General features: G+C 39.5%; 1 protein-coding gene across 4 annotated transcripts in view; it reads left to right on the top strand.

The window, feature by feature from the left end:
• Window positions 1-18,234, top strand: part of MSRB3 (methionine sulfoxide reductase B3) — a 179,374-nt gene that overhangs the window by 152,288 nt on the left and 8,852 nt on the right. For all 4 annotated transcript variants that reach the window (XM_070789357.1, XM_019960873.2, XM_019960874.2 and 1 more), the window contains one exon: window positions 16,844-16,941. In XM_070789357.1, the coding sequence (XP_070645458.1) occupies window positions 16,844-16,941 (98 nt within the window). The remainder of the gene's footprint in view (window positions 1-16,843; window positions 16,942-18,234) is intronic.

The following is an 18,234-nucleotide window of genomic DNA, read 5'->3' as shown; positions in this document are numbered from 1 at the left end:
TTTTCTCCTTTGCCTTTCACTTCTCTTCTTTTCACAGCTATTTGTAAGGCCTCCTCAGACAACCATTTTGCCTTTTTGCCTTTGTTTTTCTTGGGGATGGTCTTGATCTCTGCTTCCTGTACAATGTCAGGAACCTCTGTTGATAGTTATTCAGGCACTCTGTCTATCAGATCTAATGCCTTGAATCTATTAGTCACTTCTACTGTATAATCATAAAGGAATTGATTTAGGTCATACCTGAATGGTCTGGTGGTTTTCCATACTATCTTCAATGTAAGTCTGAATTTTGCAATAAGGAGAATGAATGAACTCAATGAAATTATGAGCCATGGCATATAGGGCCACCCAAGATTGATGGTCATGGTGGAGAGTTCTGAAAAAAAATGTGGTCCACTGGAGAAGGGAATGGCAAACTACTTCAGTACTCTTACCTTGAGAACCCTATGAACAGTATGAAAAGGCAAAATGATATGACACTGAAAGATGAACTCCTCAGGTCAGTAGGTGCCCAATATGCTACTGGAGAAGAGTGGAGATGTAACTCCAGAAAGAATGAAGAGAAGGAGCCAAAGTGAAACAATGCCCAGTTGTGGATGTGACTGGTGATGAAAGTAAAGTCTGATGCTGTGAAGAATAGTATTGCATAGGAACCTGGAATGTTAGGTCCCTGAATCAAGGTAAATTGAAAGTGGTCAAACAGGAGATGGCAAGAATGAACGTCGACATTTTAGGAATCAGCGAACTAAAATGGACTGGAATGGGCAAATTTAATTCAGATGACCCTAGTATCTACTACTGTGGGCAAGAATCCCTTAGAAGAAAATGGAGTAGCCCTCATAGTCAACAAAAGAGTCCAAAATGAGGTACTTGGGTGCAATCTCAGAAATGACAGAATGATCTCTGTTCATTTCCAAGGCAAACCATTCAGTATCACAATAATCCAAGTCTACGCCCCAACCACTAATGCTGAAGAAGCTGGAGTTGAACGGTTTTATGACTTACAAGACCTTCTAGAACTAACACCAAAAACAAATGTCCTTTTCATTATAGGGGACTGGAATGCAAAAGTAGGAAGTCAAGAGATACCTGGAGTAACAGGCAAGTTTGGCCTTGGCGTACAGAATGAAGCAGGGCAAAGGCTAATAGAGTTCTGCCAAGAGAATGCACTGGTCATAGCAAACACCCTCTTCCAACAACACAAGAGAAGACTCTACACATGGACATCACCAGATAGTCAATACCGAAATCAGATTGATTATATTCTTTGCAGCCGAAGATGGAGAAGCTCTATACAGTCAGCAAAAACAGGACCAGGAGCTGACTGTGCCTCATATCAAGTGACCTAGAGATTCTACGTATTTGTATTGTGTGTGGACTCAGTAGTGTTTGACTCTTTGTGACTCTTTGCACTGTAGCCCACCAAGTTCCCCTGTCCGTGGGATTTTTCAGGCAAGAGTGGGTAGCCATTTCCTCTTCTAGAGGATTTTCCCAACCTAGGGATTGAACCTGTATCTCCTGCATTGCAGGCAGATTCTTCACCTGCTGAGCTATTGGGGAAGCCCTATAACTAATTCTATAACAAAGACTTCAGGTGCTGTGTATTTTAAAACCAAAGCAAGAATTATTTTTAAATCTAAGATTTTCAGAGTAACAAGAATATATATAGAAAGTTCATTAAACCAAAATTTATTAAATCTCAGGCATCCTTCTAGGAGCTTTGAATGCATTGGGAACAAAACAGTTATCTTTACACATAGGGAGCTTACATTCTAGCTGGCTGAATACAGACAAGAAAAAAACAAAACATAACAAAACTTATTATAAAGAGTAAGTTATATAGTTTTTTGGAACATGATTAAATATAAGAAAAGGAAAAGCTAGATAATGGGGATTTGGTATTGGCAAAAGATTTCCTTAAAGAATTTTTAAAAGAATGAATAATTATCAGAGTATGTCTTGATTTGATGTATTTTGCTTCCTGTCTTTTTGATGTTATTTATTTTAAAATTTTAATATGTTAGGAAATATACAGTGTTTGATAAATTGTTTCAATTTTGCTATGTGTCTGCTACAAAGGAAAAAACATCTTTTGTCATGTAAACAACTCTAAGTAATCATTTTGTTCTGGATTATTTGTCTTTAATAGCTTTTCTGAGCAATCTGTTCTGTTTCAAAATATTCTTTCAAGATGGGTTGTCAGAAATTTAAATTGTGGTAGGTGAACTGAGTTTTGACATGTCATAAAAAGGTGATATAGAGGAGCAAAGGATCATAGATTTATGAAAACAAGGAAATATTTTATTTCATATTGTTGTTACTAAAAGTAATAATAGAATAAAGATCTAAAGCCTGTTCAGAAGCTTAGAGAGAGTTTAGTTAGAGAAAAGCATCAGGAGAAAAGTTAGAAAAGAAAAATAAGTTCAAGACCTAACTTCCTCTTAGAAGTAATCTTACATTTTTATCAGGCACATATATTTAGAGGAAATAGTCTAAAATTTTGGATAGGTACCCAACTGAAGAATGTAAGTGATAGTCTGACAGCCCCCAGAGATGCTATATAGTGAATAGGCTCAATTCACTACCGCAGTTGAATGGAACATTATTTCACTGTTAGTCTGGATTGCCTGTCGCTGAGAATAGAATCTGTATTTCTTTGAATTTCCCCATTCTGTATCCCTCCTGGAATTCTTAAGGTCAGTTAAGCACAGTAAATAATCTTCACTCAGCAAGCAACCCAAATCACCATCTTCCTGTTCGATGTAGCTAATAAATTCTAAGCAAACTCGAAACTCTTTGTGAAGCTTCCTAATGGATGCCTTCACTGGACTGAAGAGCTTTTGGAACAAAATAAAATAATCATCTAAAGTTGAATGTTTGGGGATCAAGGTTACTAGGTCAACACTAAATTCAAAACTAGTTTGAGAGACATTTTTTAATGGCACTTAGAAATTATGGCTAAAGGTCAGGCCGCTACATGCCATGTTGCTCAGAGCCTTTGATGCTAAAGGTCTACGACTGACTTATGTGTAAGATATATTTTTTAAAACATTAACTGTGATTTAAAGTAGCAAGAGACAGTGTTCAGGCCAGGGAGAATAAAAGTCCCTCTCCCCGGTTTTTTGGTTGAAACGGTTTGAGCTTAGTAATTTTATTGAACCTGAAAAAAATTATTAATAGCTGCCTTCACAAAGGGGCACAGGGAAGCCTTCCTCTGTCAATTCCTGCTTAGGAGTTTCTGAGATGTTTTGTGACTGTAAGGAAACTGTGGATGAAATCCACACCAATTAGAGATCTTGTGTGTTTGGAACCATTTAAAAATGCTGTGTGGGGCTCAAAGGAATTAGTGAAGGCTGCTGCAGTACAGCTACATTATTAATCTCCAAAGAGAATAGATACCAGATGTTCATGCTGCCCAAAGGACACCTCAGTGTTCTTGACAATTTTTAGTCATGTTGTCCTTTCACAGATGCCAATGCCTGAAATCCTTACAGGTGACAAGGCTATGTGGCTTCTACATATGAGATTATTAGTAATCAGTTTGAGGAAATGCACTATTGATAGGCAGGAAAATTATTATATTAAGTTTGATATTTGTAAAAAAATTGCCTAAAACAAAATAGTAGAAACTCTTCATCTTTTTTTTTTTCTGATCAGCATAGTGATAGGCAGGTCCACACTAAGTAATAATCCTTTAATTCAGTCCAATTTTGTTGTTAAATAATGAATTTGTGCTGATATTTTCTTTATTAATTCATTCAACAGATATTTCTATGAGCTATGTGTTGAGGATATAATAGTAAAGAAAGCGGTCATATTCACATGGAGCTTAGTAGAAGAAGTAAACAGTAATCAAAAATTACCCACACAAAAATAAATAGTCACAAACCATGATACATGCTTTGAAGAAAAAGTACTGGGTGCTGTGAACATCTTTGACAGTGAAACTTGACCTAGAATTAAAGCTCTAGATTCATTTATTCATCCATATTTAGTGAGTACCTACTACTGTGCCAGAAAAGCAGGACAGATTGCCATGGTCATTTAAAACTCAAACTCATAACTTTCAGTTTGGTAGATCAGAAGATATTAGGAGCGAAACAACAACAGACAACTTGAAAAATAAAGATAAAACAATTCTGGGGATGGAATTCTATTTTAGTCTTTTAGCCTTTCTTCAAATACAACTTCTGTTCAGAAAGCTAAGGAGCAGTTGAGTAATGCTTAAGATTTTTTAGCATGTCTAAATATTTTTCATATCACTTATTTTATTGCAAAAACTCCATAAAAAAGTAATAGTGTAAGATATTAAACACCTTAGAAAAACAAAAAGGTGGAATCAGTAGGAGGGACCCCAAGAACCCAAATATTTTAGCACAAATGTCATTATGCTCTCCACTAGCCATCAACCTGGCTTACCTTCCTTCCCCGCCAGGCTTTGTAAAGAGCAGTCTGTTCACTTTCTTCACTTCACATATGCTGTTCAGCCCAACGGAGTTCAGCTTCTGTCATCATCACATCGAAATGTCTCTTCCTCAAGTTCCTCAGACCTCCTAATTATTGAGTTCAGCAATCTCCTCTCAGATTTTACTTGACTGGTCCTTTCTGTAGATTCTGTCACTACTGTCTGCCCTCCAGCCTTGAACAGTTTTCGCTTTATTATCTAACTTTGTCTTGGTGCCCTTGTCCTCCTCCTGTTTTCTGGAACACCCTCTTCTATTTTCCTTTGCCGACTCATTCTTCAGCTCACCGTTTAAATACCTGTGTGGTTCTCCACGGCCACCCTATTCTCCTTCTTCCAAACCTCATTCTAGTCCCACTGTCTTTTGTGCTCTGCAGACTTTCACATCTGTATCTTTAGCCAGGGTCTCACTTCTGAGCCCACATATTTCTCTGCCTCCTAGGTAGTTTCACACTAGACTGATTTTGTTATTTTCCCTGAAAACATGCATGATGGGCATGGTCCAACTGGTCATACAAGCTGGAAATCTAATCATAATCTGACCCTGCCCTTCTCCTTCACTCCCCCACAGGTACCCCAGTCACCACAATCAGAACTGTGCTCTCTCAGTCTCTCTATGATCGCTCTCCTGATCCCCAATCTCAGTCTCTCTATGATCGCTCTCCTGATCCCCAGTCCCACTGCAATCGTCTTCATTTAGAACTTCTATTCCTGTACATAGTCTTCTTCTGGGAGACCTGCTTTCATCTTCCTTTTTATCCAGCCTGCTTTCAGAGCCATCTTCCTAAAACACAAATCTGATCATGTAGTCTTTATGTGATTCCCCATCATCGTGCCATTCAGTGTCCCAGCAAGAGTGCCACTGCCATTTAGAGCTATTGGGTTACTTGACAACAAGACAGAAAAGCAAGGTAACTAGTAACCAAAATAAAATTCATGTTTGAACTGTACTTTGTGTGCATATGTGCATGCACACTCAGTCATATCTGACTCTTTGTGACCCCATGGACTATAGCCTGCCAGCCTCCTCTGTCCATGGAATTTTCTAGGCAAGAATACTGGTGTAGGTTGCCATTTCCTTCTCCAGGGGATCTTCCTGACCCAGGGATCAAACTCATGTCTCTTGTGTCTCCTGCATTAGCAGGTTGGTTCTTTACCAGCTGAGCTATAGTACATTGTGTTTACATTTTATTAGCATTATTTATATTCATGGGCTTCCCTGGTGGCTCACACGGTAAAGAATCTGCCAACAATGCCAGAGACCTGGGTTTGATCCCTAGGTTAGGAAGATCCCCTGGAGAAGGAAATGGTTACCCACTCCAGTGTCCTTGCCTGGAGAACCCCATGGACAGAGGAGCCTGGCAGGCTACAGTCCCTGGGGTCACAATGAGTCAGACACGACTAAGCAACTAACATTTTCACTTTCATTTATCATTATCTTCATTGATTTTTAGAATCTATAGATTGATTCTAATTTTATATATATTCTAAACTCCTTGCTTTAAGTATCATTTTTGCTTGAGGTACCACTCATTAAAGCTGAATGAAATATAGGGAAAATGTTTGCCAAAACCGATGGTTTTATTTTTGTCATACTTACTATTAAAACCATTTACTTGAGAGTTTGCCACTTGAGAGTTTGCCTCTTGAGACTATTGCTTGTTTACAATAATGAAATCATGTCATCAGCATATGGGGGATGCTTGTCCTTAAATTTGCTATGGCAGGAGGGCCAAAACACAAGAAATTCTCAAACCACATTAAGCAAATATAAAGTTGAAAAGTAGTCTAAGAAATTTCTTTCCACTGAACTGGTCAGGGAGGAGACTATCCTGCCTGCCTTGATTCTAAACCCAGAGGGCACTGCAGAGGTCATGAAGGAAGTGCCAATCTCATCTAGTTAGCCCATAATCACATTTTAGCCAGAGTCAAATCTGAACCAGTTAAAGCTGCTAAACCTTACATTAATTTTGGTATTTTTTTATCAGTAAGGTAAAAAATAATATAATTGTGATTAGTGGAAAAAATTATAATGCCTGGAATCTGTTGCTTCTTTCCATAAACTATTAGATCAAGACACTAAAATCTGCAGTCTATTAAAAAGAATCTCAGCTTCTTGATGATAGACTGAGCATTTGTTATTCAGTCGCTAAGTCAGGTCTGACTCTTTCCTACCCCTTGGACTGTAGCATGCCAGGTTTCCCTGTCCTTCACTATCTCTCAGAGTTTGCTGAAACTCATGTCCATTGAGTCAGTAATGCCATCCAACCATCTCATCCTCTGTCACCCACTTCTCCTCCTACCCTCAATCTTTCTCAGCATCAGGGCCTTTTCCAATGGGTCAGCTCTTCACATCAGGTAGCCAAAGGATTGGAGCTTCAGCTTCAATCCTTCCAGTGAATATTCAAGGTTGATTTCCTTTAGGATTGAATGGTTTGATCTCCTTGCTGTCCAAGGGACTCTCAAGAGTCTTCTCCAGCACCACAGTTTGAAAGCATCAGTTCTTTGGCACTCAGCCTTCTTTATGGTCCAACTCTCACATCCGTACATGACTACTGGAAAAACCATTGCTCTGACTATATGGACCTTTGTTGGCAAAATGATGTTTCTGCTTTTTAATATGCTGTCTAGGTTGGTCATAGCTTTTCTTCCAAGGAGCAAGCATCTTTTAATTACATGGCTCCAGTCACCATCTGCAGTGATTTTGTTTATTAAAAAGAATCTCAGCCTCTTGTTCATGATGATAGACTGAACATACAAGTTTGTTTTCCTGTCTCCCAAGAAACCTCTTTAAAGTGACAATTTTAAAAAACAGAAGAAAGAGGAGGAGGAGAAGAGGGAGGAGAAGTTAAATAGGAAAAGAAACCTGTTGCAAAGAGAGTTAGATTGGGGGTGGTGGAGTAACGGGATCTTGAGCAGACAAGAAATTATAACCAGTTTTCCCAAGGGGAAAAAAATGGGAGGAAATGCATTAATGGGTATGGTTGATTAAAGAAAGATACAACCCAGAATATGTGCTAGAGTTGTTTTGAGATGCCCGGCAGAATTATCAAGAGGCAAACGGGACTGACAACAAGATGTTGAACTGAAAGTCTAAAGAACAGCTAGACCAGCTTCACATCTTCCCCGCTTTCATATTTAGACTGACAGATTATCAGTTAGTCACATGGAAAAAGAGAAAACCTGGAAAAGTCCTCTCTTCAGATATTAAACAGCCTGTCTGGGAGAACTGGTGCTGTTGTTGAGGTGTTGTGCTCCAAAATGAATCATTCTTCAGTCAGCTATTCAAGGGAACCCTAGGACTAACACATTCTTGGGTATCAGCAAATGATAGCCATGTTCACAGAGCTCCCACTCAGCTTTTCTATTCAGAGTTAAGACTAGTAAGGAAACAAACCTGTAGTGTACCTAAAAGCAGAGGACCTTGCAGAGTATAGCTGCAGAAGATAACTGACCCAGACCTCCATTCTCACAGAGAAACAGCCAAAGATCACCATCAATATACCAAGAAAACCAAGAGCATGAAAGACAAAAGCCAAGATAGAGAGAACAATTACCCTAGAGAAAGCAGAGACATTTTAGAAAATAATAGAAAAGCTAAAATAAAACAACCCACTAATTTATATTATCAGGGATATTTGAAATACTTCATATATAAAAATAAGATGATGCTGTTAAAAAAAAAACACACACACACAAAATGTAAAAACAAACAAAATAACTGGAGGCCAGGAAAATGTGAAAAAATAATTTGCCAGAAGGTACCTATGATTTGATGTCATTTATATAAATCATTCGGAGAAAGCAATGGCACCCCAGTCCAGTACTCTTGCCTGGAAAATCCCATGGGTGGAGGAGCCTGGTAGGCTGCAGTCCATGGGGTCTCGAAGAGTCGAACACAACTGGCGACTTCACCTTCACTTTTCACTTTCATGCATTGGAGAAGGAAATGGCAACCCACTCCAGTGTTCTTGCCTGGAGAATCCCAGGGACGGCGGAGCCTGGTGGGCTGCCGTCTATGGGGTCGCACAGAGTCGGACACAACTGAAGTGACTTAGCAGCATATAAATCATTAAACATTTAGAACGTTGTATATTGTTTATGGATATTACATTGCAGAAAATGAATCAGAACATGTGTTGGGGGGCTGCTCAGTGGCTCAGTAGTGTCTGACTCTTTGCAACCCCTGGACTGTACCTGCCAGGCCCCTCTGTCCATGGAATTTTCCAGGCATGTATTTTCCAGGTACCAAGATGTATAGGAGTAGGGAAGAAGGTTGGAGGCAGATCTGGCTGTAATTGTAATGTTTCATTCTGTTAGAAAAAGAGAAAAGTTGAAGCAAATTTTTTTATTATTATTATCTATCAAATCTGGATAATATCTGTTAAATCGTGGATGCCTACTATATTCTGTAAACTTTTGCATGTGTTTTAAATATTTGTAATTAAAAATTCAAAAATTGAAATGCTGAATTACAGAAAAATTTTGTACAATTGTATAATGAAAATCACAGTCTAAAAGAAAGAAGAAAACGTGACATGCCTTTTAACATGTAAAACGTTAAATGCAATGTAAAAACAGGAAAATGTTTGATTTTAAGTATTCTGAGATTATGACAATTGGACCATCCAGAAGGAAAGATAATTCCACAACACTTCAGCTCTGCAGTAAGCAATACATGTATAGTCTTAATAATATACAGACTGCTTGCTTATTTTCAACTCTTAGGATTAATCTATAAAAACATGGAAGACTTAATTAAGATTAGGCACTGGAAAGGCAGGAAAGAGTAGGTGGAGGGAGGATCAGAGCACTAAGGAGAACCAAACAGTATTAAGTTATAGGCTAGTCGTGCATTCATTCAATCGTTACATAGCTTTTATTTAACATTCTTATGTTGAAGGCACTATTTTAAGTAATTGGCAATACGTGCTAAGTCTCTTTGGAGAAGGCGATGGTACCCCACTCCAGTACTCTTGCCTGGAAAATACCATGGATGGAGGAGCCTGGAAGGCTGCAGTCCATGGGGTCCCTGAGGGTCGGACACAACAGAGCGACTTCACTTTCACTTTTCACTTTCATGCATTGGAGAAGGAAATGGCAACCCACTCCAGTGTTCTTGCCTGGAGAATCCCAGGGACGGGGGAGCCTGGTAGGCTGCTGTCTATGGGGTCGCACAGAGTCAGACATGACTGAAGTGACTTAGCAGCAGCAGCGGCAGCTAAGTCACTTCAGTCGTGTCCGACTCTTTGGGACCCTATGGACTGTAGCCCACCAGGCTTCTCTATCCATGGGATTGTCCAGGCAAGAATACTAGAAGCAGGCTGCTGTGCCCTTCTCCAGGGGATCTTCTCGACACAGGGATCAAACCCGTGTCTCCTGCACTGGCAGGCGGGTTCTTTACCACTAGCGCCAGCTGGGAAGCCCAATTAGCAATACTGCTGCTGCTGCTAAGTCGCTTCAGTCGTGTCCGACTCTGTGCGACCCCATAGACGGCAGCCCACCAGGCTCCCCCGTCCCTGGGATTCTCCAGGCAAGAACACTGGAGTGGGTTGCCATTTCCTTCTCCAATGCATGAAAGGGAAAAGTGAAAGTGAAGTCGCTCAGTTGTGTCCAACTCTTAGCAACCCCATGGACTACAGCCTACCAGGCTCCTCCGTCCATGGGATTTTCCAGGCAAGAGTACTGGAGTGGGGTGCCACTGCCTTCTCCAAATTAGCAATACAGAGGTGAACAAACTCCCTGCCTTTATTCAATTTACATTCTAGTTCAAGAAGCAGACGTTACCAAACAAGGTTTTAAAAGAATTATCAATAAAAGGAATATAACTGTAAAAATTAGAAGGGGGAAGGAAGGGGAGATAGTGTAAATATGAATACTAAATCATAATTCACAAGAAAATCCATTTATAGTTCATAAACAGCACTGTTCAATGGTGAAATGTTTTCTATTTGTGGAAAATAATGGTGGAACTATTCTATATCTGTATCTGTGTTGTCCAGTGTCATCACCATTAACTACATGTAACTGTTGAGAACTTGAACTGTGGTTAGTGTGACAAAGAAACTGAAATTTAAATTTTATTTAATTTTAATTAATTGTAATTTGACTTGTGACATGTTCCTGGCTACTACTGTATTGGACAGCACAGATTTAAAATGAAGGGATCAGATAGCATATGCATATTTTGTAGAAATAAATAGAAAGCCTGTTAAACATGATTGTCTACAAGGTGGGGAGAATTTAAAGGGAACATTTCACTGAGTCATCTTGCACTTTTGATCTTCTGCTACATGCATGCATTTGGTTGATTAAACTTTTGGGTCTTTGAGGGGGAATAGAGAATCATCCTTTTAAAAATGTTATTCAGGTTATACCTTAAGTATCAACTGAAGCGAATAACTGGGCAAGAATCAGAGCTCTAAGCTTCAAACAATTTTTGTTATTAGGAGGTCTCCATAGAGAGTTTTATTATTTGGCTTGAGATAGCTAGTAAGGTAAATATTGGTCAGTGAGGTTAATAGTTTCTGGTTTCAGAGAAACTAAAAGCTACAAGTTTTGAAATACGGTCCTACAATTATAGAGCTGTGAGAATTGCTATCCACAGAAAATTATATATCCAGATCTCCAACTTTTCTCACCAAAACCATGCTCAAATATATATCATCATTATTAAACTATCACTCAAGCCCAAGTGGCCTTATTTTTGCATTTGAAGATAACAAAATACTTGTCATTACATTTCAATTCAATGTATCCTTGGTCATGGATAGTTTCTGCTGTGTTCTACTGATGGGTCATGTAGCTAATTTACTGAGGTTTCTAATCTTATCTGGGGGTTGAGGGAGGGGGTAGGGGAAGAGGAAGCTGTATAGCTATCCTTGTTAAATTAAGAGTAAAGGAATGAGGGCCACTTTTTCTAGACATGGTACAGATGGAATTGGCTTCAGCTTGTTTATAATCTGTTGCTAGTTTTAACAACTTGTTTTGAAGATATTTGAGAGGAAGGAGGAAAAGGTTGGAAGAGAGAGCTAAGGAAGTTTTTCTCAGGGGGCAGTTGGAATGAAACATTTTAAATCTGTGAACAGTACACTACTTTTGGAGAGCTGTATCACTATAAAATTCCAGGTTCAAGTAGACTTAAAGCAGCTTTGTTAAGTTACATTACGAGTCAGCAGGAATCATTCTTCCTACTGCAATCTAAAATAAATCCACTCTAGTGTAGGTGGTAGCAAGCACCAATGACCTACTGTTAATAAACTAGATCACTTACTCTTACATTCGAGATGTAAATGAACATATCCTGGATTTGCATCACATTATACCAGCATATACCATAGACACCAAGTTATGTCTGCAGATTAATTTGGCCTGATGTTTGGATAAAATTGAAGCAGAACTGTCATATTCCAATTTGTCGGTATAAAGTGTAGTACTTGTAGTTACTTGCTATTAAGAAAGGAGAATTCTTAGAAAGGAGCATTATTTATTGAATATAAGTTGTTCTTGATATTAACAGGCTAATATCTAAAAGGTACAGTTTATGGTCTTGGAAATAAAATGATAATCAGCCCATATCCAAATGCTTTGAATAGAAACAAAAGGATGTACTGGGGATAGGGTGAGTCAACTCTGTTTATACAGGTTTTCACATGACTTTTCTTTTAAAAAGTATATGGAATGCATCCAAAACAAATACTGTTTTGTTAGATGAGAAGACCAAAAGGGAAATCCTAGAGAAAGGAGGATGGATGATCTGTCTTTAATGTCAAAACTGACAAAAACACATCCCCCCCTCTTTTGCTCAAGATAATTTTCTCAACAAGACCCAGATTGCTTCAGTCTTTGCCTATCACCCTTTGAAGCACTCTCCTTATTATTAGGAGTGGGGGCAGGGTTTCCTTTGAGGATTTTTACAGCAGTGAAGAGTTCCTCCTTTAAATACTTTCACATGATGAGGGAATTCTGCTTTCAAAGTGCTGTCATCACTGTGGCTTCTCTGCCATAAGACGATTTATTCTTGGGTGAAGGTCCTTCTTAGTTTGATTGTCAATAGGACTTACCTTTCTAATGGATTCTCTTTCTATAGAGCTTGCTTGTTCTGAGAGATGCAGCAAAAGGGCTCAACGTGCTCTTTTGTTCACCTTACTGATGAAGTTGACTGGTGATTCTCTTTTGAAATATGTTCCATCATATACAGTTACAGACTTCAACGTGCCTCTGTCAGTCTCCACCAATAAAGATGTGGGTGACATGTCCAATATTCCTGCTTGAAAGCTATATTTCTTCTACAGTGCAAAGGGACACTGTGAGTTTGAGGATGTCTAGTGTCTCTTCCAATGTTTAGATAGCACCATGGTAAATAACAAAGACTATTCAAGTGTCAACAGTGTTCCCAGAAACATTGAAGTCTTTTGAGAACCTGTGCTCCATGTCACTCCAGATCACCCTGCTCAACTCTTAAATAGTCTTTTGGAAAATTCTATAAATATTTAATTCATGAAAGCAAAATGTATAGCTGTATGGTTTCATAGCTCATTTGAAAGCAGTTCTCTCCCCTCCCCAAAATCTTTAGTAGGCAGTGATTCACAATTATTAGAGAAAAATTGGAATGAATAAACCCCAAATAAAGCATATCGTTTTCTCCATATTATTGCCTAAAGGTGAGTTTTTAAGTCTTCCTGGCTGTTTTAGATAAATGAATAAAAATCTTACCTATATCCCAAACTAGATGAGATCATTTACATCATTACTCTTGGACTTTCCCTTTAAACAGTTTGGTCTTTAGAAGGTGCGGGAATTGGTATTGTCTAGCACGGTACCCCGGAGAAGGCAATGGCACCCCACTCCAGCACTCTTGCCTGGAAAATCCCATGGACGGAGGAGCCTGGTGGGCCACAGTCCATGGGGTCGATAAGAGTCGGACAGGACTGAGCGACTTCACTTTCACTTTTCCCTTTCATGCATTGGAGAAGGAAATGGCAACCCACTCCAGTGTTCTTGCCTGGAGAATCCCAGGGATGGGGGAGCCTGGTGGGCTGCCGTCTATGGGGTCACACAGAGTCGGACACCACTGAAGTGACTTAGCAGCAGCAGCAGCAGGGTACCCATTCACTATTCCCTTCCACCTAGCAGCTCTTAAGTGCAACAGTGTATCTATCAACTAATCCAGACTGGTAGTAAACATAATTCTTAAAACCTACAACTTCCTTCCTGCTAGAGTGTTTAAATGATTGACCTCTCAGCCCTTCACTGAGGAAGAAAGTGGAGCTTAAGTAGAGCGCCTAGACTAAATCAGCTGTAGATTAAGACAGATTCTAGTTTTGGCTTTGCCACTTCCTGCCTGAGTAAGGTTGGCAAATAACTATTCCTTCTGCTCCCCAACCCTCTCCCTGCACAACCCAGTAAAGTAAGTAACCTAGATGATCGTTATGTGTTTTTACCACCTTAAATAAATAATAAGGATATTTCACCTGGATGGAGAGGCTTAATTATAGAAATTGAGCCAAATTGGATAGTCCAGTGAGAAATTAGAACTGATATTCCTTAATCTGCTTTTGTAAAGGAGTATGATTATGTTCTCTCCTCTTGTGGACTCTATGATGGTCTATTAATATTCATTCCGCTTTCTTCTATAAGCCAAATTGAAAATCAGTTTAATATACATCTCACCTGTACCTCTGTACTGTATATCATGGGAAGCTCTGAATATACTGAAGTCAATTACCTTCAAGATGCTCACCACCTAAGCAGGGAGAAAGCATGAAAACAAATCACAAATCTAGTGTGATGAGTAGAACAAGATAAGGATACACAAAACGCAGGGGTAAGCATGGGAAATACATATATATTTCCCTGGATCTATTTTAAATTCTAGAAATAGGAAAATGTGTGCAGTGGGGGAGGGTGGTAGCTTTATGGTAAATTCTTTAAAAAAACAAAACCTCCTTAATCTTTACCTGTTTACTGCTGAATCAAATATGTCTCCTCATAATATTATTTGCTATAAACTGGAATCAAACAAGTTAAGACATGGAAGGTTTTCAACAAAAACCAGAATGTTCTCTTTCTTTTCATAGATAAATTATTTTTCAATGTCTTAAAACTTTGGGATTCCCTGGTGGTTAAGATGGTTGAGTCTGCCTGCAATGCAGGAGACCCGAGTTCAATCCCTGGGTTGGGAAGATCCCCTGGAGAAGGAAATGGCAACCCACTCCAGTATTCTTGCCTGGAAAATCCCATGGATGGAGGAGCCTGGCAGGCTACAGTCCATAGAGTTGCAAAGAGTTGGGCACGACTTCACTTTCACTTTAAAACATTACCACTAAGTTTCTCTTTAGTATCGGTAGCCTGGCGTGCTGCAGACATGGGGTCGAAAAGAGTCGGTCATGACTGAGCGACTGAACTGAACTGATTGGTGCTTCTGTCGTTAAACAAAGAAGAGCACTGAAATGCGTCAAGTAATCATTAAAAACCAAATAGTGTAGCCCAGAATATGTTGAGAGTCCCTCTGGAATTTAGAAAATGGGGAGAAATGAGTTTTCTTAAGGATACTGATGTTTCTTAGCATAATTAGGTTTTATGGATTATTAGCCTATATCTACTAAGTTAAGGTTTTCTTTGTGATTTGTAGCAATCTTGAATTAAAATCAAGGAATTGGAAAGTGTTTAAACTCCAGGTGTTAAATCTAGCACTATGAAAGCTGTACTGTTGCATGAGGGGAGTGCGGGGTGGGGAGCTTGGGGGAATTTAGTATAAAAACCTTGTCTGAGCTAATTTGTTTTGTTTGAGACTGGAAATCATATTGTTGAAACTTGCATTCTGTTTTCTTTAAATAGGTGTATTAACACAAAGTACTCTGCTTTCAAAGGGCTTCCTCCTTTCTACAGGAAAAATTTCGCTTCTGGAAAAGAATTGCACAAGCAATTCAGCAACATTGCACCTCTTTCATCATTTTAGGAATACAGACTTCAGCTCAGTAACTCCAGACATGTTTTCTGGAAACATGTAAAAACAAGCCCATAAGTACTGAACGTAAAACCTGGGTACACCCATAAACATGTGTACAATCTTAAGGTCTACTTACCACTGAGTTTTTTAAAGCTGTGTGCATATTTTAAAAATCACTAGAATAAATGAAAATTGGAACAAGATGCTGTTTGAGAGAAGGTGCTACCTGGAGATTCCTGAGGAATACTGCTCTGTAACTGTCCTATGAAGTGAGCACGCCTCTTGCCCATCAATAGATAGCACCTGTGCTTTCCAGACTACTTCCTGTTGTTCAGTCGCTAAGTCATGCCTGACTCTTTTTGAACCCATGGACTGCAGGATGCCAGGCTTCCCTGTCCTTCACTATCCTGGAATCTTCTGAAACTCATGTCCGTTGAGTTGGTGATGCCATCCAACCATCTCATCCTCTGTCGCCCCCTTCTCCTACTGCCCTCAGTATTTCCCAGGATTAGGGTCTTTTCCAATGAGTTAGCTCTTCGAATCAGGTAGCCAAAGGATTGGCTTCAAAGCTTCAGCTTCAACATCAGTTCTTCCAGTGATTATTCAGGGTTGATTTCCTTTTGGATTGACTGGTTTCATCTTGCTGTCCAAGGGACTCTCAAGAGTCTTCTCCTGAGAAATTATATTAAGATGGAAACAACAGAATTTAAAAAACATATATTTTAACTATCCAAGTGTTAGTTGCTCAGTTGTGTCCAACTCTTTGTGACCCCATGGATTGTAGCCCACCAGACTCCTGTTCATGAAATTCTCCAGGCAAGAATACTGGAGTGGTTAAGTCATTCACTTCTCCAGGGGATCTTCCTGACCTAGGGATCAAATCTAGGTCTCCTGTATTGCAGGCAGATTCTTTACCATCTGAGTCACCACGGAAGCCCTTAACTATCCAAACTAAGTACTAAAAAAGTACGGTTCCTAAAGAAATATGGAATAGTTAAAGTTAACAGCCAGACCAGTTGGATTGTGTTTTGGAAAAAAAATTTAAAAAATCACACTGTAAAACTCATAGTGCTTCCGAGCTATGCCCAGTGACTCTGAAGAAAAGAACAAGAAGTGGAAGTGGTGAAAGAGAGCTTTGTAAGTTTGGGGATGTGCTCAAAACTACTGGGTGTTCTAAGAGAGTCTCACGAAACATAAATCTCAATGCAACTGTAATCTGGATGTGAGGAAAAGGTTATTCTTAAAAAATAGTTGCATTTTTGCAAAATACTTTAACCTTCAGTCTTCGGCCTTTCTTTTCTCAGGTTGAAAAAATTAAGCATGATTCATATACTAAAGATTTCTTTTCTGTGCTTAGTATTCCTTTTAGAATGGCATTCTAACCCATGGTTGTATCTCTCTCTGTTTCGGTTCTTGTGTGTGCTCTGCCCCAGGTTGGCCTTCATTCCACGACGTGATCAATTCTGATGCGATCACATTCACAGACGACTTTTCCTATGGGATGCACAGGGTGGAGACCAGCTGCTCTCAGGTCAGTGTACCCCACCTAAAAACCCCAAATGTTGCTCATTCTGCTTTGCAAACACTGCCAAGACTCCTGGTTGTGCTAAATGTAGTAACTAAGGCCAATTGACCCATCACAAAAGCGACAGACAAGCACAATGAGGTCTCTATCAAGTCCTAATGATATCTCAGTCTTGAGGAGTTTAGCAAGTCCTATTAAATGTCAGTCATTGGCTTCAACGCTAGTAAACAAAATCATTGGTAGGAAAAATTCTTCTCATTGACTCAATACAGTGGGGAATTGAATGAAGATTTCATTACGTGACTTCTCGTGACCTGACATTTTCTCTCTATGTGTGCTCATTGTTCAGTCATCATACCTCTAATGGTAACGATCCGAACATGGTCAACAAAGACCCCAAAAACGTCTCTCCTTGGATGGATGTGAGGAGGGAAGTTGGAGAACAGCAGTAGGAAGAGGAAGTTTAGTGGCAGGCTGTGTGAGGGCAGAGAGAGAACGTGCGAGAAAATAATTCCTTCTATAAGTCTCCTATCCTCATTTCTAAGGATGTTCCTTTCACTCTCCTCTGACTAAATCAGTGCCGGATCTAAGGGGGAAATGAACATGTGTTGAGGAGGAGGGAAAAATATAGTTAATCTGTCATCAAGAAACTTGAACTTAAACCCAAAGACATGGCCAGAACCTTCTTGTACATAGAACTAGAGCAACTGCACATTCTAGTCCAGAGTAGGTCATCCTGCTCTACTTTGCTTTACATAAGTGAAATGGAAAGTCTGAGTGCTGTGGTACCGAAGCGCACTGATGCTAGAGTGCGTTGCTGGGGGCTGTCTCTTGTACAAATTAGAGGTGGAGGGGCACCGTCAGGCAGCTGTGAGGGCAGAGGGATTGCCACGTGAGCCTCCCTCAGCATTCTTCCACCTGCCCTTTAACCCTGTTCTTCAGCCACAGGAGTTTTAGGGAGGAGGTGGCATATTTACTACCAAGTAGGGAGGAAGATTGGTTTGAACCTAACCATCTGATGAATTTCTATTTTATTTTATTTTTTTTAAAGTAAAGCTGGCAAGTGAACTGTATTCTAAGTATGAGGACCACTCTCTCCCTTGAAAAAGTAGGCTTTATATCTTATCTAAGTCACATTTTCAATTCACCCTCATTTCTCAGATCTGAGTGTAAGTGAGAAAGTGGTACTTTTTGATTCTGGGTCTCACCCTCAGAGATTTCTAATTTAATTGGTCTGGGTGAGGTCTGAACATCAACCTTCTTAAAAGCTCCCCAGGTAAATGCTCACAGTAACCTTCT

Source organism: Bos indicus, chromosome 5, assembly GCF_029378745.1.
Source record: "Bos indicus isolate NIAB-ARS_2022 breed Sahiwal x Tharparkar chromosome 5, NIAB-ARS_B.indTharparkar_mat_pri_1.0, whole genome shotgun sequence".
NCBI classification, from domain to species: domain Eukaryota; kingdom Metazoa; phylum Chordata; class Mammalia; order Artiodactyla; family Bovidae; genus Bos; species Bos indicus.
Note: the sequence above shows the minus strand (reverse complement) of the source record. Positions and strands in the feature narration are given on the sequence as shown.